General features: G+C 40.6%; 1 protein-coding gene across 2 annotated transcripts in view; it reads left to right on the top strand.

Annotated features, from left to right (window-relative positions):
- camkk1a (calcium/calmodulin-dependent protein kinase kinase 1, alpha a) overlaps positions 1 to 27,074 on the top strand; it is a 61,488-nt gene that overhangs the window by 9,238 nt on the left and 25,176 nt on the right. For both annotated transcript variants that reach the window (XM_014994686.2, XM_014994687.2), the window contains exons 2-6: positions 14,350 to 14,775; positions 20,315 to 20,362; positions 21,896 to 21,949; positions 24,765 to 24,816; positions 25,288 to 25,421. In XM_014994686.2, coding sequence (XP_014850172.2) covers positions 14,443 to 14,775; positions 20,315 to 20,362; positions 21,896 to 21,949; positions 24,765 to 24,816; positions 25,288 to 25,421 — 621 coding nt within the window. In that variant the 5' untranslated portion in view covers positions 14,350 to 14,442. The remainder of the gene's footprint in view (positions 1 to 14,349; positions 14,776 to 20,314; positions 20,363 to 21,895; positions 21,950 to 24,764; positions 24,817 to 25,287; positions 25,422 to 27,074) is intronic.

Raw genomic sequence — 27,074 nt, 5'->3', positions numbered from 1 at the left:
CTCTGCCTCTGTGAACTAGAGCTGTAGGTGGCTCCTGTTGATTGCCTGCCATTACTTAGCAGAGAAATTGTTGCTGGGCAAATAAATCAGCTCTCATTGCTTCGAGGACAGGGATTTTATTATTTTTCTTTATCACAATGGGTTTTGCCAGCTGAGAGGAAGGATCTTAAAGCTCTGCACTCTCTGCTCCCTCTTCAGCTTCTCTCTGCGTGGCTCGCTGTGCCGTTTCTGCAGAGGTGTCCTTGCAGCAGCGCCATATAAATACCCTTCAGTGTGGATGAGCTTGCTGGCCTTTTTTCTATTGAATCGTTGAAGGAGTGGAAAGTTGACCGGGAGCCTGCCGACACCAGTGCTCTCCTTTTCAGACGGGAACCGTTTTCGGAGGAGCGAGGCATTCTTTAGATCCGTTCTAATTCTGGAGCTCCACCAACCTTGGCCTCAGCCTTCGTCAATGTTTCTCTTTGTAGCTTTTACCATTAATGTGGTGTTTCATGTCTCCATAAGATGAAGAAGAGGCCTTACAGCTCAATCTGCTTACGTTGCCCACATTTCCTGATTAAAAAGCTGGCCTTCATCCTTCAGAGAGAAAATAACCAGAATGACGGTCCTGGAAACATCTGTCATTAATCCTCTGAAGAGGAGAAAATGTTGTGCCCTAGATTATAAGTATTTTTATTACTGTTTTGTAGATCAAAATCATAGATCAACAATACATAGAGAAAACATCTTCACACATCGCAGGAGGTCTGCCTGGCCATTTCCTTACGCAGCTCCATTCGATTCACATTTCCCTTCACTGCTTCGTCTGCGATTCGTTCCATTGAGCTCAAATGCTGAACGAGTTTCATCCTGGCCAATCAGTGAACAGAAAGAGGAGACGTAAACAACAACAAAGTTCTGGAATTGTAGTCTAACTACAGTTTGACAATGGCCGCAGAGGAAGGTTTATTTATTCAAAAATTTATCTTGGATGCTAATTGTTGCGTCTCATTTGTCTTTTCAATGTCTTACAAACTTCCAGACGCTTTAACTTCGTTCTCTGTTTGTTTGCTATGCTGTGTTAATCTGTGCTCTTGGATTGCTGTTTGCTTCAGTGAGCATTTTTTAAGCTTAGCCTAAGTGACAACAAAACTATACAGATATTTGGAAAATATTTCAAATTTCACCTGATTTTAATCAGGTGAAATTTGGTTTTGAAGTTTAGTAGAAGTATATATTTAGTTCAGATTGACAAGAGATGACTAAATAAATGGTGCAGCACTCAAAGGTCTTATCTTTCTGAGCTAGCATGTTGCTAGGATTCCTTGGCAAATCCTACTGCACAGGTCCATAAGTTCTGTCATTTATGCTAGTTAATATTTGAACTACTTCTACTAAGTTTTTTCACACTTTCTTTTACTCTATTAAACAAACAAAAGGCATCTTGTTGGGTTTTTAATGCTTTGCTTTGGATGAAGTCGTAGCTTATGGTTAGGTTACATCCAACTCTGACCTTCGTGTCTTCATGAGGGCATTTTGTGACCTAGATGCTAAAATCACTCACTGGATTAAACTAAAACAAAAAAAAAAAATTGTAGTAAACCTGAGGATGAGTCGAAAGGGCTGAACAAACGAGGAAAAGCTGGATTTACAGTCTCTGAACTCATCTGAGCGCTTTCTGCTTACTCTGCTTCAGGATAAACTCCAAAAAAAAAAAAACAAGCATCAACAATTTGTTCTCAATTTAATGAGCATGTGGAAGTTGACTCAAACCTTTCTGCTTCGTGCGGCAGCAGTGGAAGCACAGGATCAGGGTAAAAACAAGCACAGCTTTCTTTAGAGATTGCCATTATTTAGATGAGTCATCAAAGGACCAGTGGGCTAAACATTCCTCTCTCTGATACCAGCAGTCGGCCCACAGCGATGCCTCTCTACTCCTTTGTCTGTGACCTTTTCCTCAAACAAAGAGCCCCGCCACATATCCAATTTGTTTTTTTTTTTCCAAGAGTGTCTTCTGGTTTTTCAAACCGCCAGAGTTGCATTCAGGAACCTGCTTTACAGAGATAAGGATAAAAACAATTTGCCTTGTTGCCCTAAATTCTGTGAGAAAGACCGATTAGTTTGGGATTCACTGAGAAGTCGAGCACGCAGCTCGTTTTTAGTTGTCAAGAAGTAGCGATAATTACTTCTGCCGAACAACTAGAACCAAACCAAATCAGTAGATCAACAAGCCACATCAATAACGCTGCTAATTAGGTTAATTAAAACATTGTTTATAGTCAGAAGCTGCAAACGGGTGTGCTGTAATATTAAGATCTCACGATAGTTATTGTTGGATGAAAGTCCGCCTTACAACATGATTTACGGCTGAAGAACAAACTAAAAGTTTCTCTAGAGGCACAAAACTTTATCAAGCTTTACAAATGCCTGTTATGTACACTTTGGTTGTTTCTATGGTTAAATTAACTTAAGCTGTAATCTACTTTTAGGCCCAGAGCATCAGGGTTTTACAAGAAGAGGAGGAATGCGTTTTGAATTGAACATTTTAGGGATGCAGCAATATAAACATTTAAACCGATATCAATATGCGATATCAGTTGGCCTGATTTTACTTATCAGACCAAAACCAATGATTTTTTTTTTTGGACTAATTAATAATTGGATAGGAAATGGTGCTTAATATAATATTTTTTAAATGTATAATTTGAATTAGGTGAAGCTTAAACAGGCACTAGAGAAGTTCAGGGTTTTTACAGACAATATATTTTCATCTTAAAAGCAAAATGTGTATTTTTTTTGTACAGTCTGACTTAATAACTGCTCTGAATGTTGTTCTTTCAGGAAACAATTAACAGATTACTAAATTAGTTGATTATTTCAATAATCGATTAATCACGGTTAATCTGATTAATCGTTTCTATATAAAACAGACTAAGGGAAGAGGAGGAAGAGGAAATGTCTTTCAGGACAGTGTACAGGTTTATTCTGATCGTTTCAGAATGAAATGTTTATGCCAGCTCATTAAAATATGTCACTATTAGTCCCATGCCAACCTTTCTACACCTTTAAAACAGGTTTTTACCCTGTATGCATTCCGACTCTGTTATGTTGTGCTCAGGTTGTTTTTTTCTTCTTCCTGGATTAAAAGATGGCGAGAGCTGAATCTGTTCGCCGGCTATACAGTCATGGCTCCCCAGACACTTTATCAGTCGGTTAGATGGCAGAAACATTCAGCCAGCAGCAGCAGCCGCCATGCATCAGGACTTTCCTAGTAGCCCGCAGGTTTGTGCAAGTGATGAGACCGCATAGAGATCAATTGGATGTTCTTCCTCTCTGAAGGATTTAGAGTATTACTCCCAAGGGGAGAGATAAATGGCTTCTCATTTTCCGCAGCAGCAGATTAATCCTCTGCAGGTTCACAGCGGAGCATCCAAGGTATTTACATTCAGGTGTCTCAGGCTCCTGGGGGAGAATTTTAATGGTCAAATACAGATGAAAAATATTATGTTTCTCCGAATTAAAAAAAAAACGCAGTCCCCCACTTCACACACACCAGCACTAGGTGGTTCTAAAAATAGACGGCCGACTACACAACCAAGGTGTACCACGGTTAAAAAAAAAATCGAGCGACTCTTTTTCGTGTCAGGAGGCGGAGGGTGCAAGGCGACGCGATGCAGATCCCTCTACGTCGGGAAGGAAGCTCGTCAGAAGACATTTCTTAGACGAAAGGGAGGTCAGCCATGCCGGACACTGCGGGCTCATTGTCAGCGCGAGCAGAGGAGAAATAATTGGCTCATCCAACTTGCCAGTTTGCACTCGTACATCCTGTGTAATCCCAGGCTTATTATCGCCCGAGGCAGCCAGGCTCAGAGAGGGTGGCCCTGGATTTGGTTGGGATTGTTGTCCCAGACTATTTCCGCTTCAGTCAGATCGATTACAGCTCGTGGACTTGGTGCGCGTCGTCTCGCCTGCCGAGCGGCAATGGCTGCTTTTGTCCAACGCATGGGTTGGATTGGATGCACCGGCCTGGTGTTGGACAGGTTCACAGATCCAGCTGTGTTTCCTAGTGTTAGCAGCTAATCCTGCTGATTGAATTAAAGTGTTCAGGCAATTAGTATGTGACAGGTTAACTCAATTGAAAGTGTCTTGTTTTTTTTGTTGTTTTTTTTAAGTAGTACTGACTCACCAAAGCTGTCATCAAGACTGAATCACCTCCACGGCTTCCTTAAATAATATCCAATTTCTCTTTTGTCTCCTAACAATACAATTTTTTATTTACTTTATGTAATCTCAAAGCACTCAATACAAGTGGGCTCTGCATTTAATTAAAGGGGCGATGTTATGTTTTCCAGTCTCATGATATCATTTTATTTCCAAAGAAGTAACTTTTACAAAATGCTATATGTATCAAATATGACTTAAAAGAAATTTGACTTTTCAATTTAATGCCTTGAAATTTTGCCTGTCTCTCCAAGAAGCTCCTGCTGTTTTTTTTTGACACTCTGCCATCACAACATTCCTCTATCAAGCGTTGTATGAAGCATTGAAAGCCGTGTCATCATCATCATCTGGGCTTTCCCCCAGCGTTTAAAGTGAAAGTACTCATTCTATATTTAAAACTCAGGTTTTGAAGGCAGCAGTAAATAATATCTCTGACACGTTGCGTCTCTCATTATTGTGGCATTTGACAAATAAAAATTATTTTGGTAATTTAACAGACCTAGTGATCAGACCAAACATAGACGGTGAAAGACGTTTTTTCTCGCTGTATGTAAATTTCTGGTTTCGACTGTAAGCCACTTTGATTCCTCTCTGTGTTCCACCATCACTGCTCCAAAAAGAGTCCAGATGAGCTTTGCAGTGAGTGATCGCTGTGCTCTCGTAAAGTCTGGGCTGCTGTTCTGGTGAGCCGTTCTGGATCCCGATGTGTCATTTTGCTTCTGTTGTCGCCACTAAAAATAAATTGGCTTTGACACAAAATAAACAATCGCATTCCAAAGACGACAGGAGAGAGCAAGAGAGAGAGAGCAAAAGAGCCTGTTGCTCAGAGTGTGATGGATTATGGGTTCTTTGACTTAATCTGCTGCTCACTGCTGCTCCATATGGATGAGGCTCACCCAGTCAACAGTGACGTAGCATAAATGCAACCAACCAGGAGAAACACTGGGAAAACCTCGTCCTAGTGTGAATGTCTCGGGCAATCCTTTTGAAATCCCAGGAAAAATTAAGAATTTGTACAAATGTGTGTGGATGTATGTGTAACTGTAAGTGTGTGTGTACATGCAGAGGAGCTATGCAAATCCTCATTTTAGTCTTGCTGCATTATCCATCAAGAGCAGCAAGTGAGCGTTTCCTTTGGCTCGTCCGCTCCTTGTATTCTAGCACTTTGTTTTCTCCCTGAATACTTAATGTGACCTATCCTTCACTTGAGTGAGATGAAATGTGACAGGACCCCGTCAACCTGAGGGAACGGGGAGGACGTAGCTTCAGGCAAGGAAAACTCTTTGTTCTAGGGGCCAATTTCTGCATAACAACAAGCAAAAAAGACAACATTTGATGGCTGGAGCTGGATGTGGCCTTTGCCGATTATTGCACCACCTTGGAAAAAAAATGTTCACACTTCAATATAGATTAGGGATTTCATGTGACACCCCTAAAGCCTAGCAGACTTCTACTTTTTTGGGGGGGCATTTCACAGTGTACTGTTCAGTCTAGCAACTAGAAATGGAAAAAACATGGCACAGCTGCAAGCCTGTCGAGACGTGGTTGTACACTTCAACTGACAGGTCGGACCTTTACACAGGGGTGGAAAGCAATTTGTAAGCCAATCAGAAGCCATCAAACATGTTTTGGCCCTTTTTTACTAGCACCAAGCAGCGCTTCTCGACTTGGCTCAACTCTACTTTCCGTTATAACTGAGGAACTGCTGCATTGAGTCGGGTCGTCAAGAAGTGGACGATTCCAGAGTCTGTAAAGTAGTATGGTGTGATCTGTGCGCGGCATGAAAACAATGCAACATTGACAGCATGGAAGCTATATTGGACATTCTGCTCAGTCTGTGGCTTTTTTTTGTCAGAACCAATCACCGTTGTGAGCTTTTACAACGGGGGTCGGATGATTGTAAGGTTCCTTCTCTGTTGTCAAGTCTTACTCTGTCTGGTTTGGCTCTAGTCAAGTTGGGTGTATCCATTGGCAATCTGTTTTAGAGGTTGGGAGCGCGCAAAAGCTGTGGTCCATGCACCTATGATGTCATTTTGCAGGTGTACCGCCAGTTTCTCCAAAATCCATGTGCCAGTCAAAGAATGGAGTCTGCTGCCAATCAAATCGCTTGTGTGTCGTACACGACTTGGTCTGTGTTACCCCTGAGGTGATTACAAAAAACGTTGAGAACCGCTCAGGATGTGTGAACAGAGTCGACTCTAGCCATGGAGAAAAAGTAGTACGGTGTCATTCTTGTGACCCAACTGTTGATTCCACCCGTTAGCCAATGACTGACGGTCTCCTGACGTCTTGTTTTCAGCCGATGCCGTCTCAGCACGCTTGGAACCACAGCGGAAAAGGTTCTAAAACAGGGGCTGGTTCCATGTAGTCGTTACTAGCGGAAATCCCTTAGAACAGAGTAGACCCGCACTGAGCAAGCGCTAGTGGAAAAGGGCCAGTAGAGGGTGCTCTAGTTAGATGAGACCCAAATCTGAAGGTTTTACAAAATATGAAACAATTCACTTCCACATGAACACTTCATCCCCACTGTGACACAAAACGGTGACGGACTTCAGACTGGGCCGGAGGTTCACCTTCCAGCAAAACGACCATAACCTAAATCTAAAGGAAATTCTGTGGCATTACCACATAATGTTGTGTTAATAAATACTCTCCATTCAGCCTGACTATGAGATATTTTCACTTGCAAGATATTAAAAAAAAAAATGTATTACTACCTTTTGTACCCGTTACCTTCCACTGCACAATGATGTCTTACTTTGTGTTTTTCTCTCAAAATACACTGAGCTTTGTGATTGGAATATGACAAAATGAGGAAAAAGTGGTATGAAAGTCTTTACAAGGAACTGGTGTGTTGGTAGTCTGCAATAGCCTGCAGCAGCAGTGTGTTGACTTCAATGAAATCTTATTCTCCGACTATGCTTTGATGTAACTGCATGAATACCTCTATCACTCGGTGAACACCGGGAATATTGGATGCTGAGCAATAAACGTCTGTAGTCATAGAGTTGATGAAAATGATGCGTTGTACCTGCGGGTTTGTGATGTTTCTGTCAGTAACTGATGGATCTATAAGTGTGCCATGGTTTGGAAATTTGGTTAATGTTCAAATAAACTTGATCTGATGTTATTGCTCTTCAATTAAATGTCTGGTTATTGCCGCAATTCATTTTCTGATCATCTTTTTAACCCCTTTTGCTTTTGTTCTGTGAATACTGCATGCAGCAGTCGGGTATGTGTGCTGTTAAAGTCCAATACAGTGACTTTCCAGGCATAAATATTGAAGCCAGTGCAAACGGGGCAACAGGGAGTAACGTGCACAGCAATCAGGCTCCCTGATGTGTGCAAGCATCTTCGCACGGGAGGAACTGTAAATGTTTATCGTTTAGCTCAATCTCCAAAGCCCCAAAACCCGATCAAAGCTCAACGATTCAGAGGGCACTTCCAACTTCAAGGGAAAATGTTTTGCATTTAATTTTTCTTGCTTGACTGCAATTTACTGGACTTTGAGTGCGGATGAATTCATGATTCTCACTGGGATGTCGTGTCCTCTGAAGCACAGAGAAGCATATTTTCAGTGCCTGTCTATCTAAACCGTCATCCTTAAGACAGACTTTGTAGCTTCATGTCACCTGACTCACTTTATTGCATAGTAATCTCTTCGGTTGTAAAACCTGTAGGAAGCAAATCTCACTATATTTATCTGACTGCCCTTGTGTCCTTTAATGATTAGCTGTTGTACCAGTTGCTATTGGAAATTATATGTGAAAGAAAACAGTTCAGCAGCAAAACGACTTATAAAGCTGTTTTTCCAGATGGACTGATGCACTTTGGCAGAACATCATTAGCCTGTTGCTCATAAGAATACACCAATGAACTGAATGTAGAAGTTGCTACAGAGCTAAAAGAGCCTTTCTCAAACTCGGGGAACGCTCACTAACATCAAGTCAATCTAGCTCCAGCCTGAACAAAGGTAGAATTTGGTTGTTTTTACCTTCGCAATAACAAATACGGGTTTGTCCGATGATCGAAGGATCACATGTGTCCCATTTACAAAAAACATTGTCTAGAGGTCTGGCTGGCCGGTCTGCCCGTTTGTGCCAAGCGACTGAACAGAACTGAACGTTGACCGTTTTCAGTGGCTATTTTGTTGTATAATCTGTTGATCCTGATGTTGGCTATGCCTGCTTGTACTACTTTTATTATTGAGAAAAGTTCAACTAATGCCCAGACAGTTCTATACCCTTCCACTTATTTAAGTAGTTGAACATCCGTTGTTTTACAATGAATGAATGATTCATTGTCTAGACCTGCTTATCCTTGTATGGACTGGTGCCATCATTGGGCAAGAAGTCACCAATCCATTATAGAATTGTAGAACATAATAAAATCAAACTAATTTCAGAAATTGAAAAATAATATTTTACTGCTGTCTGAACTGAAAATATCATACATTTTTATTCATTTTGCCTGATTGAAGCGCACCAAAAGCTGGGTTTTGTGGACCACGACGCTCCTAATTTGTACGGTGAAAAATTAGAGGCTTGAGTCCCGAACAAACAATTCTACTCGAAGTGTCATTGCGTTAGCTTGTAAGTCGTAGGAAGTTTGCATCTTACAGGGTAACGTTGTTCAGGACTGAGCTGGATTGTACTGAACAAAGCACAGATCCTACAATAAATGTTTGTTTCATAACTTCTTGTAATACATTCATCAAAAAGCATTCTGAATCAGTTAAAGCTGTCAAAAAATCCTTTTCAAAACAGGCGATCAGAAATCATACAAATTTCTGACTGTTGCACCCAACGCTGTCTTTACAGTTTCCATATGTAAGAAAATTATTTGAGCCAGAATGACCTCAAAGTGCATTTTTCCCCCACATGTGATATAATCCAACAACTCTGTTAAAAGCATGTATCCAAACACAAACAAATGATCACAGCACTGAAGGATTGACGAAATCTCTCAAATTGAGGAAATCCTGTTTGTTTTCAGCTTCCAAGTTGTTTTAGGGAAACATCAGATGAGTCTGTAAGTCAAACGCTGCTGCTCCCATATCCTAACAAAGAACTTACTTTTTGAACAAGTCATAACCTTTCTTTGAATTTTACTGTTGTTTGTACCTAAAGATTATCTGCTTAACTACTTACTTACATTTGTTCACTTTTTTACTTTTAATTTACTCTTTACACAGATAAATAATCTCCTGAACCTTTATTATATCTTAACGACTAATCCTGAGAGCCTTGTTCATTTTGGTGCTTGCTGTTTCTTCTGTTCTCCACTTTATTTGATCTTAAACATGGAGCCACAGTATGTTGCCCATCAACACACTCTGTTCTGCATCAACAGCTCACAGCCCGTCGGTAGCACCACAGGAGCATATGCCCTGCATCTTGTGGGGGTTTTCTGTGTTTAAGGCAGGCTTGTCTTAGAAATCATAAAACACTCAAATAATCTAACCTAAGCAGACGTCAGTGCAGAAAAAAATAAACATGGTGTGTCAGCAAAAAGGAACGTCGTATCATCTGTCAAAAATGGTGGTGACGAGGTATACTGAAGTCCCCAAGTCAACCAATAACTGCTTATACTAAAGTCTTAAGTTAAAATGTTAGGCCAGCAGTTCAAACTTGGATCAAACTGGGGCAGGAAACCAATCATCTCAAATCTATAACATAATTATTACGGTACATGTAGGAATCGGACCAAAATGTAGACGGGACATTGGGAGTCTCCTGATGGCAAATGGAACAAACAGGAGGATCTCGTTGTGAGAAAGAAAACAATGAGCCTAAAAATACAGGCGAAAGAACAGGTGGCTGATTGTAAACCGGGTGCAGCTGTGAGGAGAGAACAGGCAGGCAGGCTGAGGGAGAGAGAAATTAATGGCATAAGCTGAGCAGAGGAGGAGTAAATGTAAACAACTGAGGGACAGGCAGAACATAAACCTAACTGAAAATGACAAACTGAATACAAGGAAGAGCTAACAGAAAAATCTAAACATAAGTGAATAAACGGCTAAGAAAATACTGAAAAAAAGAATCACTAAAGCTGAGTACAAACGAAGAAAATGATCAAATTGCAAACATTGGAGAAACTCTTAACGCTTAAAACCCAGAATCCTGACAAGAATGAACAAATAACTTGCTAGATATCGAAAGTCCCAGTTGTTATGGATAAATGGACAAATATATATTTACTCACAGGACATTTAAAGAGCTGCGTACAATATCCAAGCAGACATTTTAAATTCAGTACATAAAGGGTTAATTATCTTGAGGTTCTATTAAACTAAGGCTGATTTTTCTGATGAGTAAAAAAGACAACCTTAGGATAGAAGAAGGGTGTACTTTCTATTTCTATTTCCCACAACCAGATTTGAAGTGATTTATTTGCTGTAGTTAAGCATTTCAAACCATAATTTGGACTGGGATGGCTGGATTTGATGTCAGCACACAGCCAAAGGATGATTGAAAGCAGGTTAGGGGTAAAAGTGGCTCACAAATGGAAACCAAATCAATTTATCTCTCCTCCTGGCTACAGGCCATTCATCCCTCTTACTGTAATTGTCTCTGCTGTTTGCTGCATGCTGTATGCCAATAGGAACATTTTCAAGAGCCCTAGAAGAAAGAATACAAAGCTTGAGGTGAATATGCTCTGTAAGCCAAACAAATGCTGTTGGCTCAATTCCAGTGCCGTAAACTACTGTGGGGATTGAAGCAGAAGGTTGAGTTTAATCACCTCATATTAAAACAAAATAAACAAACAGAAGTTGCTTCTTCGGTTTTCTTTGTCAAATCTAGAAAGTCACTGCAGTAAACGACCAAACTCGCATACTTTTTCTGAAGCGCTGGGACAGAGCGAGCATCGCGGCCGGTGTTCATTTCAACTGAAAAACGATTATCAAACAAGATGGATTGAAGCTGCAAATATACAAAGGTTCTAATGGGGAAAAAAATAACCTAACTAAAAAATAAAATAAAATAGACCCAGCATAATGCGCTTGTGTAAACCAATAGAAAGTCTCAGCGCAGCTAAAATTAATAACCAGAGCAGGGCTTCTCCGCCTCCAACCTCCGCCAGGATGTTGCTCCCACATGCAGCTCGCACACACAGCGGAGGGAGAACGAGCCCGTTTCAGGAGCCGCATAATCACCAGTTGGGATGAGAATTAGCAAAAAAAAAAATATATATATATATATGACGGTTCCTCTTTGTCTGTCGTTCAAATGAGTCAGGACGCAGACAATGCACGTCCCCCTCGCTGCAGGTGGCTAAAAGGACTCTTCCTGCTCGCGCGATGCGTGTCATTTAAATAACAGCCGTTCGGAAAGCGACGTTGATGTGCGCATGTGCCGCAGGGCGATCGTGGCCCTGACGCCTGACGAGCGAGCACTTCTCCACACGACGTCCCTTTCCCGTCATTAAACTGGTCTGAGTAATGGATGAGAGCTGCCATTTTGTCACATGAGCCAACAGAGTCGCTGTTGGGTTGCATCGCTGATGTCATTAAATGGTTTTACTTCCCACCATGAGGCGCTTCCTGTTGTGATGGCGGATGGTTGGAGGATACCTACGGAAAGCCCGCAGGCTTCAGAGCTGAAGCGACAAGGGCTGCTGTGGAAGGCCAGAGCTTTTGGCTCAACGCAGTTTTTCTTTCTATTTTGACATTTTAAATGTGTTGCTGTTTTCTGGCAGCAGGGGAAATGAAGCACTGTTTTTTTTTGTTTGTTTGTTTGTTTGTTTTGTTCCTGAAATCGGATTTTCTCTGCGCAGTTGTTCATACTACAAAATGCGTCACACAGCAGCACACCGTTTGCAGAACTAATAATGGTTGGAGCGGATTATGGCTTGGTTTTAAAGTTTATTCAACAATAGAAGGCGACAGTGTTGTTGCAAGATCATAAGACGAAATAATCTTACATTATTATGAAAATATCACAATGTCCTGTTTTTCCCCCAGTATCAAGCAGCATAAGTCCTGATGCTTTAATCAATTTATTTATATTTTTAATTAAAATTTTCCAACCTTTTATCAAATTTTAGTGAGCATTTGTGTAAATATCAGTTTAAATATATCTAATAAAGTGTCCAATTAGTATCACTTGTCCTTTATAGGGATAAATTTCTTGTCACAATAAAAATTTTAATTCATCGCCTTCATGATGAATTTCAAATAATGTTTTTAAAGAGAACTGTTAATTTTGTCAAATTTTGTACTATTTTCTCCACTGTTTGTTCAATGAGAGTATTAATAAATATCAATAAATTTGATTAAATGCAATGTCGTGATGCAAATCATACTTCTTTTTGTGAAGCGCTTTACAAACGAGACTGTTTTCTAAGAGACGTGTGTGTGTGTGTGTGTGTGTGGGGCTGTTACTACTGTGTCATGCATTCACAGCCATACAATTACCTAAAAAAGAAGTAAATAATAGTTCTTGTCACTTTTATTGTCATCACAATGGTATAACAGTATAATAATATAATATTGTGATAAAACTAAGTTCACATCGCCAGTGAGTGTAGAACAGACGGTCAGGTGGATGGAGAACCTGAGCACATCACTGCTGTGTGTGACTGTACCTTTGTGACACACTTCAGGAATAGCATCCTGCAACACTTCCTCAACATCTCCAAGGTGACCTTGCGTTCAGCCTCCCCGTCTCACTTTTGGGTTTCTTTTCTAGAAGCTTACGTGGGGTTTGGAGGCTTCTGTTTTACTACTTTTTTTTCTCCCTCTGACATCCTTTTCTTTATAAATGAAAGGCTGGATCGCAGTCAACAAATGTTTGGTTATTCAGCCATATTTAGTATAGCTTCATGTTAGCCTGGCATTGTGTATTTCACAGGGATGCAGCGGCTCATGACCGAAGGCATAACGTGTAATTAACTTTTCAATGAAAGGGCTTGCTTTTATTATTTCTGACATTTGTTTGAATTAATGAGTGCATGTCTACAGTGGGGAAACTTGACCCACCAGGCCGCCCGCATACACAAGAAGATGACATTTCCTATTTGCTTCAGACCGCTTAATTAAACTCCAGCCTCTGGTTGGTTGCTTCGATCAGCTTTGGTTGTGTGAACAGTTTGATACCACCGAGGCATTTTAGAAGAGCGTTTTAAACGAATCGGTAGTTTTGTAAATACGAACTTGTTTTTGAGCTTTGAGCCAATCCTTCAGGTTCAGATCTCTTGCACTTATTTTTATGCAAACAGCACATTTTATCGAATAATTTTTTTTCCTCGCTTTTTCTACTAACTAAAAAAAAAAAGACAAATGAAAGAAAATATTTTTAAAAAGTGGCTTTTATTCCCATCATCCCTTCTTACTTAGTATTAGTATTTAGACCACGCTATGAGAATTTTTCTTTAAGTACGAGAATATAATTGTAATATTAACAGAATAAATATATAATTTTACCAGAAGCAGAAAGCTTGGATAGAGTTCAGCAGATCTCTCTGTGTCGTTCTCGCAATTTCCACGTTTTTCTTTTCCTCAAAAATTTCTATTAATCTCAAAATTTTGGAGTCTTTTCTTTTCTAACTAATTTTTGACTTTTAAAATTTTTGACTTTTAAAATCCTTATAAAAAATCTATTACTCCTGTTTTGGTTTTTAATCTACAATGGCCCTAATACATCATTGTATGATGTTGATGTCCTAGCAGATTTAGTATTTTCTTTTCTGTAAAACGTCATTCCTCATTTAAATTTTTTTTTTAGTTTTCATAAATTTACAACTTTAATCTCCTACATAGTTGTCATTAGTTGGACTCTAGTGTTGAAATAATGACACTAGAGTCAATGTACAAAAAATATCTTTTGTAATATTACAAAAACATTTTTTTGTTACATTGACTTTATTCATGAAATAAATAAAAGTTGTAGCCTGCCCCTAATATTCCGTCATTGACCTGAATTCAAAGTCCAAATAAAAAATCGCTATAAAACAAGCTTATCAAATGAAGATGGCTGCCTTGGGCGTACCAACATCACTCTAAACTATGGCTTGCATTTGTATAAAAAAAAATCATCCAGATTTTCCAACATTTAAACCCTCAAAAACAAAAATTTTGATTTATCAATTGAATCAATTTATCGCCCAGCTCAAACTCATCACCATACTTCATTTCCTGTTTGGTTCCAGTTCAGCTGAGGACCGCAGGCTGGCCCAGATCACATTGATGCTGCTGGGCGCTCCTTGGTTCTCCCGCGCCACCATCACCCCCCTCTGGACGCCATGGCGATGAGCAGCGACCCGGGCTGCGAGAGGCTGGACCCCAACTCCTCCAAACAGACGAGCAGTCTGACCGGCCTCATGGCCGCCATGACGACGAAAGACCCCGAAGGCTCGTCCGCCAACGGCATGAAGAACGGAAAGGCTCAGCAGGAGAGCATTCAAGGCAAGCGGGTCCAGGCGCTGCGACCTCACCTGTCCGGCAGGAAGCTGTCCCTTCAGGAGAGGGGCACCTACCTGTCGGCGGGGTCAGAGGGAGGTTACACGCACATCTCGTCTCGAGGGGCTCGCAGGCCCACGGTGGAGTCGAAACGGGTGTCCATATCAGACTCTCAGGTGAGGCTTTTATTATTCTTCTGTTTATCTGAACAGAAACCTCAGAAGTGTGATGCATGCTCCACCCCTCCACCCTCACAGCTCCTTCAAACTAGTGGCAGCAGCAGATAGCAAACAACTGGTGGAACTGTGCGTTTGCTGAACTCATTATATAAAAAAAATACTTCTCAGTGAAACGCTAAGGATGCTGTTAAAGCGTTACTAGAGGAACAATGTTGTTGACGATGTCCTGAAGGCGGCGTTTCAGAAAGAGCAGGAGCTTCTTAAAGTGACGGAGGCCCAATTTTCAGATGTTCAATCTACTTGTACAGTACATTTCAGCAACAAGATAGTTCAAAGTGTTTTGCATCATAAAAACAGAAAATTCAACAATTGAGACATTACATTAGTCAAATTTCCTTTAATATATATATATATCGATATATACAACTGAAGGTAAGTGTTACTTGATTGTGCTATAAAATGGCACTGTGTGAATGTGATGTAAATATATAATGCTGCCCCTTTAACATTCAGGATTAGAACTTGACCCGAATCCTTCCCTCTCACCTGCTTCTCACCGTTTCAACAAAGTGATATGACAAACCCAGCGTTGCGTTCGTAACAGTCCAAACAGCCACATCTACTCGACAAGTTGTGAGTGCACTCGAGCTACTTACTGAGTTTTTATTTTTTTAGTTAAATAGCTCTGAGTGCGTGTTAATTACAGCAGACAGTTATTAGAGCTTCAGCACTTCTTTTAAATGGAACGGATAAATCTAACCCCTGAAATCAGCTCACAGTTTTCCTGCATAACGACCTGACGGACGAGCTCCTACCTGTGATCTCACCTCCCTGCTCCCCAGAACCAGACCGGTCCCTGGTGCCAAGCGACGTGGGCGGCCGACTGCAGCGCGACAAGAAAGCAGCAGTCTGTCAAAAACAAACTGATCCTTTCAGATTACCCTCGTAGATGATCAGTTTGTTGTGTTTCAGTTTTCTTTCCTTGATGCAGCTTTGTCAAATTAGAACCTTCAGTGAAAAGCAAACTTGACCACCTTCTAACCAGAGTATTTGTCCAACCTTGAAGTGGAATTGCTGGTCACCCAGTGACCAGAATGAAGTTTGTTCACATTGCGCTAATTCCCCCCAAAAAATATCGTCTCTAGGCACTTACGAATAAATTCAATCCAGTCATACAAAAGGGTTCAAAGTTATTCCAAATGGAATCTGATTACAACAGAATATAAAAAATAAAGACACAAACATTTTTTCCTCACTCTCTGGTTTGGACATTTTTGTTTTAGTGATATTAAGTAATACGTTTTTGTCTTTTATGAAAGTTCTTGATGTGTACTTGTATTCCTGGAAGTGTGTGCTAGACCAGAGTCGGGTCAAAGAATGGAGGCAATAAATCAGTAAAAAGCAGACGGTTCATAGTGGAAGACGTGATGGTGGGATTGCACCAAGCAGGCGGTTACATCATCTCTTCTAATAATTTTTATATCTCCGGTTTGGATGGAAAAAAAAAGGCACTAGAAAACAGTTCTTTTGCTAATTATCTTTGTTAGCATCGACAAGCCATTAAGCTAACGTCTGGTTAGAAACCAAAAAATATATTTGTTAGAATCTGTTTATTCAAGTGTTTGGCAGCGGGATGCATCATGTGTAGCACATGGAGAGCAGTAGCTGGTTACACTTGTAATGTAGAAGGGGTATCAAATGGCACGAGGAGTCTCCTGCATATCCATCATCCTCTTGCATTTTTCAGTTTGGAGTGAGCATTAAAAATGCATAAGATCTGCCAGGATGTGGAGCCCCTCTGAATTTAACAGACTGCTGCCACAGATGAGCAGAGCTGTCACCGTGTCCGTTCCCGCCCTCCTCTTACAAAGGCTTCACGAAGGACCAGGTTATATTTTAGTTCTCTCACTGGATTTGCAAAAATGACACTTTACAGGGGAAGGTGACGACAGTTCCCGTCTGCGCAAACAGCGGTTCCGCCATTTTTATCTTTTTCTTGGAACCTGAGGGGAATATGTGGTTGGCATAACGGCTTTAAAAGGGTGCTTAATGTTTTTATTCGTTGTAAGAGAAGGTCAAAATGATTTTGCTTGTGTCTCAGCTCTTCTTTAAAAACAGAAGAAATCTTTAGATAATCCCACATAAAACCGTCTGAAGAAAGACGCTAACATCTCTTACCCAACTGCTGTTTTTCTTTTTTCCTTTCTTTTTTAACCCAGCTTTGTAAACACGGTCTACACATCATTTCCTGCCACAAAGGGAACTGGGTTCAAATTCAAACACAATAACTTTGCTGTTCAGTGGATTAAAGTTGGGATTAAGATAATCCAGAGGAAACAGGAGATTAATCCAGGGCTGCGGGAACAGATAGACTGTAATGTGCCGGACGTGGTTATGGCTGAGCACAAGACGGACCGGAAACAAAATAAGAGGTCTGAGCCACTTAAGTCACCCCGTGACATTGTCACAACAAAAGAAGAAATCTGGCTGTAGATTCACTCATATGACTAATCCACTGTTTACTAAACAAACGGGCATTTTTACAGATTTTATTTACAGTACAGCACCATCCATACACAAGGCGATAGAAGGGGAGGTTGCTGCGTTTGTACAGTAAGCGTTGATTTAAATCTGCTTCCCGCTCCAGATGTGACATTGCTTCAGTTTTCGTTTTATTCTGACCAAGGAAGAAATGGTTTTACTCTCGATTTAAATGACCTGATTTAAACGTCAAACAGGGGTTCATGTCTTATTTTCTGAAGCTCCGACAGCAGGGCTGGTCCGACCAGCTGCAGAAAGCCTGCACAGTAGCACAATCGGGAACATCGTTAATCCATCAAACATGCCTTAAAATGTTCTGGAACATTTTGACAGACCAAAATGGAGTACTGTGTTTTAAGCAGATTAAAACTACTTAATCTGGCTACTAATAATTTTATTAAATTTTTTTGTAGTTTAAGAAATTAACAGAGAAATGTTCCTAAAAAAATCATGTTGACTAAAAGTGTGAATACAACGATCATTAATCAGAGAAGAGAAGACATTGTAGGGGAACTGCTGAACAAAAGATGGCTCTGCAACGTCTTGACCCAGCAGGTCCTAAAGGTCATATTTTTTTAGGTCATGTTCTGAAAAGATAAATATTTGTAACAGTTTATTCCCCAGATGTAGAAAAATATCTCATCTCAATGAGTTTGATAAAAAAAAAGAAAGAAATGAAGCCTTGGCGTAAATTCAAACTGGAAGACTCTCCAGCCTCACCTGCATCATCCAATCGCCGGGTCATCTGCCATCAGCCTATTGGCATCATTGGCCCACACCCTGTCTTCACCTATCGCTGATCAAGCTCCCGCTTATAAGGACCTCCATCCATGTAACTCTCCATCCGTGCTCAATCCACCTGCGCCCCTTCTCCACCCCACGCTCTTGGCTCTCCAGGCCAACTTTAATTCATTCATGTCAACAAACCCTTTTAATCGCCGTTTTCTCCGTCTGAGTCTCTGCAGACTGACATGAATCATACAAATAGAGGTGGGCTAAAAAGTAAGTCCTTTTAATTTTTTAAACAGTGTTAAAGCAACATAACGTTTTCCTTCCTATTGACTATTAAGCTCTACTTGGTGTTGGTGTATAGCATAAAATCCTAATGAAATACATGGAGGATTGCTGTTTAAACGCGACAAAATGTGGAAAGCTCTTCTGCTTTCTGTGAGTCATGAGGGGCTTCAGTGTTAAAGTAAAGAGATTGTCTGACATTAAAGCAAAAGATGGAGGAAAATCCCCAGCGTCACATTCCAGCACTAGAGTTGGATTTTTGTGTGAGAAGCGTTTTAATGTGTCAGATGTACTTAAGGCTTTCTGAATGCTTTGTCTGAGTATTAAGTGACGCACCATGTTTACAACCCGCCTCTACCTTTTTCTCCTACATTTTATGTCCTCAGTTTGTTCATCTCTCCTCAACCAATCAAAGCAGTCCTGTCATAAGGCGCTTATTTATTCTGTTTTCACTCCTGTGCTACATTTGCAGCCATACAGTCGTAGCAAACTGCACACAGGGTTTCATGAGTCCTTTAAAAAGCTTGTGAATTTGAAAAAAAAAAAAAAAACTAACAAAAAAACGTTAAAGGCCCTGGAAAGCGGCCATAAAAAGACGCTATTGTTGAAAGTCCTTAAATGTGTTTTTTTATTATAATTTTTGGATCTGGAAATTTACATGGATGTTGACGGTTGTCAACGTCATTATTTCTGTTTGTTCAGTGCCGCCTTCTGCAAACAGAGAAATCTTGAGCCAAACGGCTGTTAATGTTAGCTCAATATTTGGAAACGTGGCCAAACAGGAACTGACCAGCTTGGTTCACTTCCTCTGCTGCCATCGCTAAAACTACAACCAAACTATATTTCTAAAACGGCGTCATTGTTTGCAACTTCTCCTTCTGTTCGCTGATCGACCCAGTTCACCAGAGGAATCCAAGTGAATGGGAGAAAGCCCAGATTGTGCTGTGAAGTGAAATTTGAATTGAGCAGACTTGCATAAGAAGGTAATAGCCAGACTAGCAACCCATCTAAATTTGAAATTTTTGCGAGACGAGCTATACGCCGCCTGCTGGCTCCACGTCCAAATCATGAGTGTTTTGAGTTCTGCGCTCATCTTCCACCCTTCCTCCTGCAAACAACGCTCCAGGCTCGGCCCCCAGCTGCAGCCACACAGCCGCTTTCAGCCCCGTCTCTCTACGGCTCCGTCTCTTCCTCCTTCAGTCAGAAATCCCCTGCTCACTTTCTGCTTATTACCGTACAGTCCTGCACTCTCAGCACTAGCCTCTTGACAAAATATCCCCCCTGCCACCACCACCAGACCCTCACCTTTCCTCTCGCCTCCTCTTCTTCCTCCCTCTTCCTCCTCCCCTTGTGTCCCGCTGTGGGCTGCTCGGCTCTGTGCTGCCACGGCCCTGGCTGACTCCGTGCTGGAGCGGCGGTTGCTATGGAGCTGCAAATCAGCCATTTAAGCAGTAGCACTCTAATGGATTTGCAGACAGTAAACAGAAACTACAGACTGCATCGTTTCCTGCGTCTCAGAAGTAAATGACTTGCAGGGCACGTGGAGACACACTCACCCAGGGGCAAGGCCATAAATCCCATCTCATTATTGGGGGGCGACCATAAACAGGGACATTTTTCTAAGAGCAAAATTATAGTAAAATGTGGTTTAAATTTTGTGTGTGTGTTTAAGCTGCACCATCAAAAATGGCTATAAGTAGCGATGAATAACAAAAGTGTTTTTCTCAGTAAACAACCTGTTGAGACCCATAGAAGCCAAACTAAGATTCAAATGTTGCTTGGATATGAGGTTCAGTGTCCGGACCCCCCCACCTGGACCCCTCCAGGATTAACGCCTATGTCCAGGGGGAATGTGTTTTTTTTTTTTTCCTTTCTCTGTACCAACGATTTTATTTATTTTTGGTTGAGATGCTGCAAATAATAACTCTGCAGAGGATAATAACACTAATAATTAGCTCTCCATCTTTTGTCCTCCTTCCAGGATTGTATCCAGCTGAACCAGTATAAGCTGAAGAGTGAGATTGGAAAGGTGAGTTTGTTTTTTCTCTCTCTCTCTTCCAAAAAATGTCAAACCTTAAAAAAAGCGCCGCCACAAAGGCTGTTCTTTAAATACAGCTAAAAACAGACAGTTTCAATATCATCTTGTGCAATAACATCTCTGCCTAAGAGAGTGAATGTGCAGATTTTTATTTTTTTTTTACTGGAAAACCTTTCGAGCCACAAACTGAACAGAGTTGTATGAGTCACAGCCAACGTTTGAAGCTTCGATCTTTAGACCCAAAATAACACGGTCACTTCAAGATCTATACCAGCTAAATACTCAGAAACAATGAGTTCCTTTAAATCCAGGCTAAACCCCACCAGTTTAGAGTTGCCTTTGATTCATAATACAAACTTTATTGTTTGCAAAAACGTAAGTTTTGTTTTTACATCTGACAATCTGTCAGATGCCTCATGTAAAAACGTCGCCTGTCGCACAAAGAAAATAGTTTTTGCTGCGGTGGCCACAGCAAGAACACATTTCATATTTCATACTTCATAAGAAATTCAAACGCAGAGAGAATACATTTCTCAGTTCTTAAAAAGTTTGTGCCGGCTTTTAGGGCTGTACTTTAGCGATATAAACTTGCAAGTTTTTTTTATTTTCTCCTTTTCAATTCATTTCAATTTTAAAAAAAATCTTTAATAATCCCAAAGGGGAATCAAATGTGGTTTTAATTCATATTATTCAAGTTTCTTCAAATAGTTATTGGAGATTCTTGGAGATTGTTGTATAACAATCTGATGAGGATGATGCACTGGGTTGTGTTTTGGTTTTTTGTTAGTTTTTTTTAGTGGAGACGTATTGTCTGCTGATTGACGCAACATAGGTTTTAATGCTGATGTTAGTTTTTCAGCCAACCAACTGCTCTATCACAATAAAACACAACATTTATTTTATTAGTATCTCACTGCTTGCATTAATTCCTCAAAGTCATTTCTAACAAACATAAATTGTGCATTTTCTTTTTCAGGGACATTTATGTAATTTTCTTTCAGCGCGCTTCATAGTCACACCAAATTAAAGCGTGACCTCGCCAATGCAAGTGGTTGTTTTTTTCCTTTAAATGCTCGAAGCATTTATAAATCTCTCTTGGTGCTTTTGATTGAAATATCTGTGTCAGAAGATAATTTGCTTTTCAAATACATATGTGTAATTTGTAGCAAATTTCAAAAACATTGAACCTGCTAAAAAAAACCTGCTGACATGTTTTTTGAGAAGGAAACATGTCGGAAAAGGACGTGTGTGTTTGTCTGTGTGGGACGAGCTCATTCTGAGCTGCCAAAGAATAAAAATGTTTCTGAATACGAGCTGCGCTGCCTTGTAAACATTCTGTCAGTCCGGTGCTACCGTCTGCTCTTTGAAGCGACGCTTTAGAAATGTTAGCAGTCTCTCTCTCTCTCTCTCTCTCTCTCTGGTGGGTTTAAATGAAACGTGGAGCTCGAGTAACGATCGCTGCATGTCCCCTTCGTATGGGTCCATATTTAATGAGTGTTTTTTGTTGTTGTTGTTGTTTTGTAGGGCTCCTATGGCGTGGTCAAGCTCGCCTACAACGAAGATGACGACAAACATTATGTAAGTCTGGTTTTGTGTCTCAGAAAAGCTTGGTAGGCGGACCGGTTGCTTTGTGGTTGTCATCAAACCTTCACCTTTCGTTGTTGACAGAAGACAGCTGCTATTGATTGAGGCTGTTTTTATTTCTTTTCTTTTTTTTACCCCGTTGCCTAGCTTTGAGTTTTATTTCCTTTTTCTGTATAAAGTCTCTTGTATTCAACCTAAAATAAAAGCTGGTGGCATTTGAAGTGCATCTTTTTATATATATATATATATATATATATATATATATATATATATATATATATATATATATATATATATATATATATATATATTTTTTTTTTTTTTTCCTCCAAATATCTCTGCTGCTTTCGCTTTGTACACCTGCGGCATACGAGGCAGCAGTGCGAGGTCATTTTTCGGCTTTTCCATCAAGGTAATGTGTTCCCTTGGAAAGCAGAGCGATCTGCAGATGTAAGCCGTTTGATGCCTTAACATAGCTAAGCTGTCCTGTGCAGCAGCAACAATGAAAGCCTCTCGGTGAGTCACGTCGTCTTAAGCTGCCAACTCTGGATGGATTTAAGATGTACTTTTGAACTGCAGCCAGTGGAAGCTCACGGCTGAACGGTTTTCAGTATGAAAATTCAAGCTTGTAAACACGTGAGAAGTGTCGACGGCCGAGCGGTTATGTAAAGGCGTGCGCCAGCTCCGAGCCGAAGGGCATGAAAAAGATCTTTATTCCACAAACTTTGACTCCTGATTGCGATTACGATACGACAGAGCTGCTCGGACGTGCAGCAGCTCGTCGTGCGGAGAGCTGGATTTTGCAGGGAATTTAGAAATTTCCCATATGTGGGTGAAAAAAACAAGCAAACTGCAAAAGCAAACTCAACTGGTGAGATATTTTACTCTGTCTGATTTACATAGTAGTACGACTACTATGTAAATCTTTGAGGCCGGTACATCAGCGTTTTCTTTCAGGCATGATCAAAAACATGCACAATATATCATAAACTTGACCATGAGGCTAACGCTGTGGCCTTCAGAAACTGAACTTTAAGACAAGTAAACAATGAGGCGTCTTAACTCGTTTCCTGAGGTTTGTTTTGTTTCAAAAAGAAAGACGGTCGAGGGGGAAAAAAGTGAAAACCATAAACCTCACTTACAAATGGAAAAAAAAAAAACCCCATCACTTTCCATTAATTTCATCATTCCCTTTTCGTAAGCAGCATAATTGCACCAACTGAGGGAATTAATGGCACAAATAGAGCATGTTAGTTGAGAGAAGGAGCTTCGAGTGTCAAACTCAACCACAGACTGGGTCAGAACTGGATGTGTTGGAAAATGTCGCCAATTCAACAGGATGGAAGTTTATTCTTATATTCCTGATGGCATTTAGTTAAAAGATATCTTGATAAATCTATAAGATGCTTAGGAGTTCCCTCTGAGAAACGGTAATTTGTTCAGCTGAAACAAAGTGAGTGGTTTTCTCACAGGATGGGAAAAAAAAAAACCCAAACAGATTTCCAACCAGTAAAAGCTGAAGTTGGTTGAAAAGTGAGTTTTTCAGCTGCTTCTATTCACTGGAGCCATCTACAATACACTCCTGGTGTCATAAACATCCAAGTCATGTTATAAATTAACTTTTGCAAAGAAGTTACACTGTAAGTGACTGAATACTTTCATTTTGACTGAGTTAAATAAGCTGTGTGTCTTGGTAGCAAAGCTCTTCTGTAGTTTCTGCCTTTATTAATACACACATCTTTTAACCCCCCTGCAGGAGTCCTGTTTAGCTCAGTAAACATCGCTTCCTTCGTTTCTCTACATCTCATTTGTCTAGTCTAGCCTAGTCTAGTCTACACGTGTGATTGATGGGGACATCTTCTGCTTAACGAGGCAGTAACGGGATAATCATGCTGGACCCTTCATGCATATTCGGCTTGCTTCCAGGCTTTGATCGAAGCCAAAATCCACTCGCGTTGCCCCCTTAGCCTGTGGTTGATATTAAGCTACAGAAAGATTACATTTAATCATGTTTCGTTGGAAAACTGAGTTCATTCTGTCTCATACTGGCGATGATGAGCCTCTCCTCGCAGCGCAGACGGATTGATTCAGGAATTGAGACGGACGGCGTTTTATTTTTAAGAGGGTGTTCATGAGGAACGCGCCATGGAAACCATGTAGAGGCGAGGGGTCCGCCTTCCTGCCCAAGCCGCTTTCTGCACAGTCATAGCCATGACGACCACAGAGGCCGCTGAGCGACACTTCAGCAGCACGCTTTGTGGGATCGAAAGAGAAAACGTTCCACCTTTCCGTTGAGTTGACTGTAAAATCACCAAGTGAGTGCGGCAGCATGTGCTGACGAATGTGCCAGTGTTGCTCTTCTTTCTTTACATTTTCTTAAAGATTTGTAATAATTGCATTTTTCTTTTTCAGCTGTTTTATATATATATATATATATATATATATATATATTTTTTTTTTTTTTAGGAAAAACTCTGACACCTGGCTCTTTTTGGAGGCCAGTAAAAGCTGTTTTTGTATTAAAGATTCAGGGGCTGTCGACTTCTCCGGCCTGTTGCAAAGGAGAGCAGCAGATATATCCCCTAAAATTTTTATGTTCTGCACTTTGATGTCGGTTTGTGCTGCAACTCGGCTGAAATCCGCAGTAGAACACCCTTAGGAGTTAAAGATTATGTTATGCAGTTACATCTAATTAAAAATGTCTTTCCCCACCTCTGCTGCTTTTCATACATCTGTCTTTTCTGTTTTTGTAGAGATGTATTCCTGGATGTGTGGTCATGCTGTCTGATCAGACTCCTTTCTGTCCTAGGCCATGAAGGTGTTGTCCAAGAAGAGGTTAATGAAGCAGTGTGGTTTTCCACGTGAGTTAGTTCCATTTACAGCTGCAGTATGTAACTTTTATTAAAAAAAATCTTTTTAGATATTTGTTTAAACTGTCACTATGTTGTGACTGTATGGTGTGAGACAGATGATGTGAAAAAGTTGAGCTCGTCTACCTTCTTCCAGTGCTCCCATTGCTAATTGGCGCGAAGCTTGGCTGCTAACTAGCCTAGGTTAGTTATTAAGACCACCAATGACAGTGGATGAACGACGTTTCTGTAATAGTAAGTTGTTTTTCCAGCATTAGCACATTAGCAGCGAGTACAAGAGGATGATTGACAGCGCTAAGACTCTCCTGGCTCTGATTGGTGGAGTAGATTGACCTGTTTTTTTTTTGTTTGTTTTTTTTTTAATGAAAGTTACATACTGTAGCTTTAAGGATTTATAAACTGTCTAAATGTTTGACAATAACGTTAGACTGTGTGTAATCTGGAGTGTGTGGTGCTCTGCAGGTCGCCCTCCCCCCAGAGGACCCAAGGCAGCCCAAGGAGAGCAGCCTAACGTCTTAGGACCCTTGGAAAGGGTATACCAAGAGATTGCCATTCTTAAAAAACTGGACCATGTCAACATTGTCAGGCTGGTGGAGGTACGAATCTTCTGTTTTTATAATTGGTTGCTTCAGTTGTCTTTGTGTCATAAGCAAGGGCGTAGGTTCGGTCTAAGTTTTGGTGGGGACCTTGACCCCCCCCCCCCCCCGGCAGCACAGTGAAATGCCCAAGAGCACCGAACATTTTTGAGAAGGGGGGGGGAACCACATTGGCTTAATAACCCCCTCCCCCCAACCATAACCATATCATACATCTTGTGTATACAACCAGATACAGTCATACTCAGCAGATCAGTTCAAAAACACTTTACTTTTTCCTTTACAAAATTCAGCAAACGTTACAAGTAAGATCAAAAGAAATATCCTCTGGATACAGCAAACACAATTGCAGATAAGAAGAAATCAATAATAAAATAAAATAATATATTGCACTAACAAAAAAAATAAACATGAATAAAATTCTCTGTATTATTGCAATGTTTGTTGCATGCTCATGTGTGTCTGTCTTTATCAACTGGCAAAATGTGTTATTTAAATGCACCAAACGTTCTGCTCTGCCCCTTGCTCTGCTGTCTGAGCATCCTATGTGAAAAAAATATTACATAATTAACAGACCTATTCTACCTCACATTCAGTGCTGACCTTACTAAACACCGGACTTTACAACAAATGCGTTGCGTGATAGATATCTAACTTATGGGTCCACTCACTGTACTTACAGCCGACGTAGCGAAATAACTTCTAATGTCTGTCCTTTTCTTTTTTGGTGGCGACATGGTCTCGGAGACTCAGAAGGAGACGCGTGTGCCCAGCTAGCCGCCGCCTTTGGCAGCTAATCAAAGAACGTCCGACGATTCAACTGACTCCCCCTCCCCCCCGACAGCACCGTTCCGACACGGTCTCGGAGGCTCATAATAAATGTCAAACTAAGAAGCTTCCGTTCCGCGCACCGCCTGTTGCTGCTAATCAAAGATCGTAGATCCACGTTCTTTGAGCCAATATGGCAAAAATTGGTCGGGACTTTTTCATATCCCGTGAATATTGGTCGGGACATGTCCCTACCGTCCCTACCCAAACCTACGCCCATGGTCATAAGGATTTTTTTGTACTGGAAGACACTGTCAACGGCTTGGATTCGTCTTTTGGCTAAGCTAGCAGCATCAAGCTAAGCGGTTTGAAACGGATCTGTTGAAGCCTTTGCTCCACTTGTTGAATAGAGGAATAAAACCAACATCCTTGTTCTGTGTACAGGTGTGCTGAGTTTTAAGCCTAATTCAAGAACAAGAGTATTTAGCACTGAAATATAATGTAAATTATTCACTTTCACTTTTTAGGGTTAGCCCTCAAAAAATAGCTACTACAAGAAGAATAATCTCTACCTTACTTGCAATAACTAATCAAGAACAACAGAACAAACCTTGAGAGACAAAAGCATATTGAAACGTCAATATATTAGCGCATTCTAGCACAAAGAGCTAGCTAGCTTCAGTAACACAAGAACCTAAGCTGCTGCTCTACTGTTTTATTATCTTACCGCTGATATTTGTTGATTTAAAACTGGTTTCTACATTTTACTTTACTTTACTTTACTTCATAAATAATTTCGTAACATCGGTCCCATCTACTTTGTGTATTGCTGGTGTGTTGAGATCAAGGGTGTAAAATGTGCTGTCTGGAGTACTGCTGTGCAAA

Source organism: Poecilia mexicana, unplaced genomic scaffold, assembly GCF_051168715.1.
Source record: "Poecilia mexicana isolate PSO_F unplaced genomic scaffold, ASM5116871v1 scaffold_14, whole genome shotgun sequence".
Taxonomy (NCBI): Eukaryota; Metazoa; Chordata; class Actinopteri; order Cyprinodontiformes; family Poeciliidae; genus Poecilia; species Poecilia mexicana.
The sequence above is the reverse complement of the archived record's forward strand: the minus strand, read 5'-3'. Positions and strand labels throughout refer to the sequence as shown.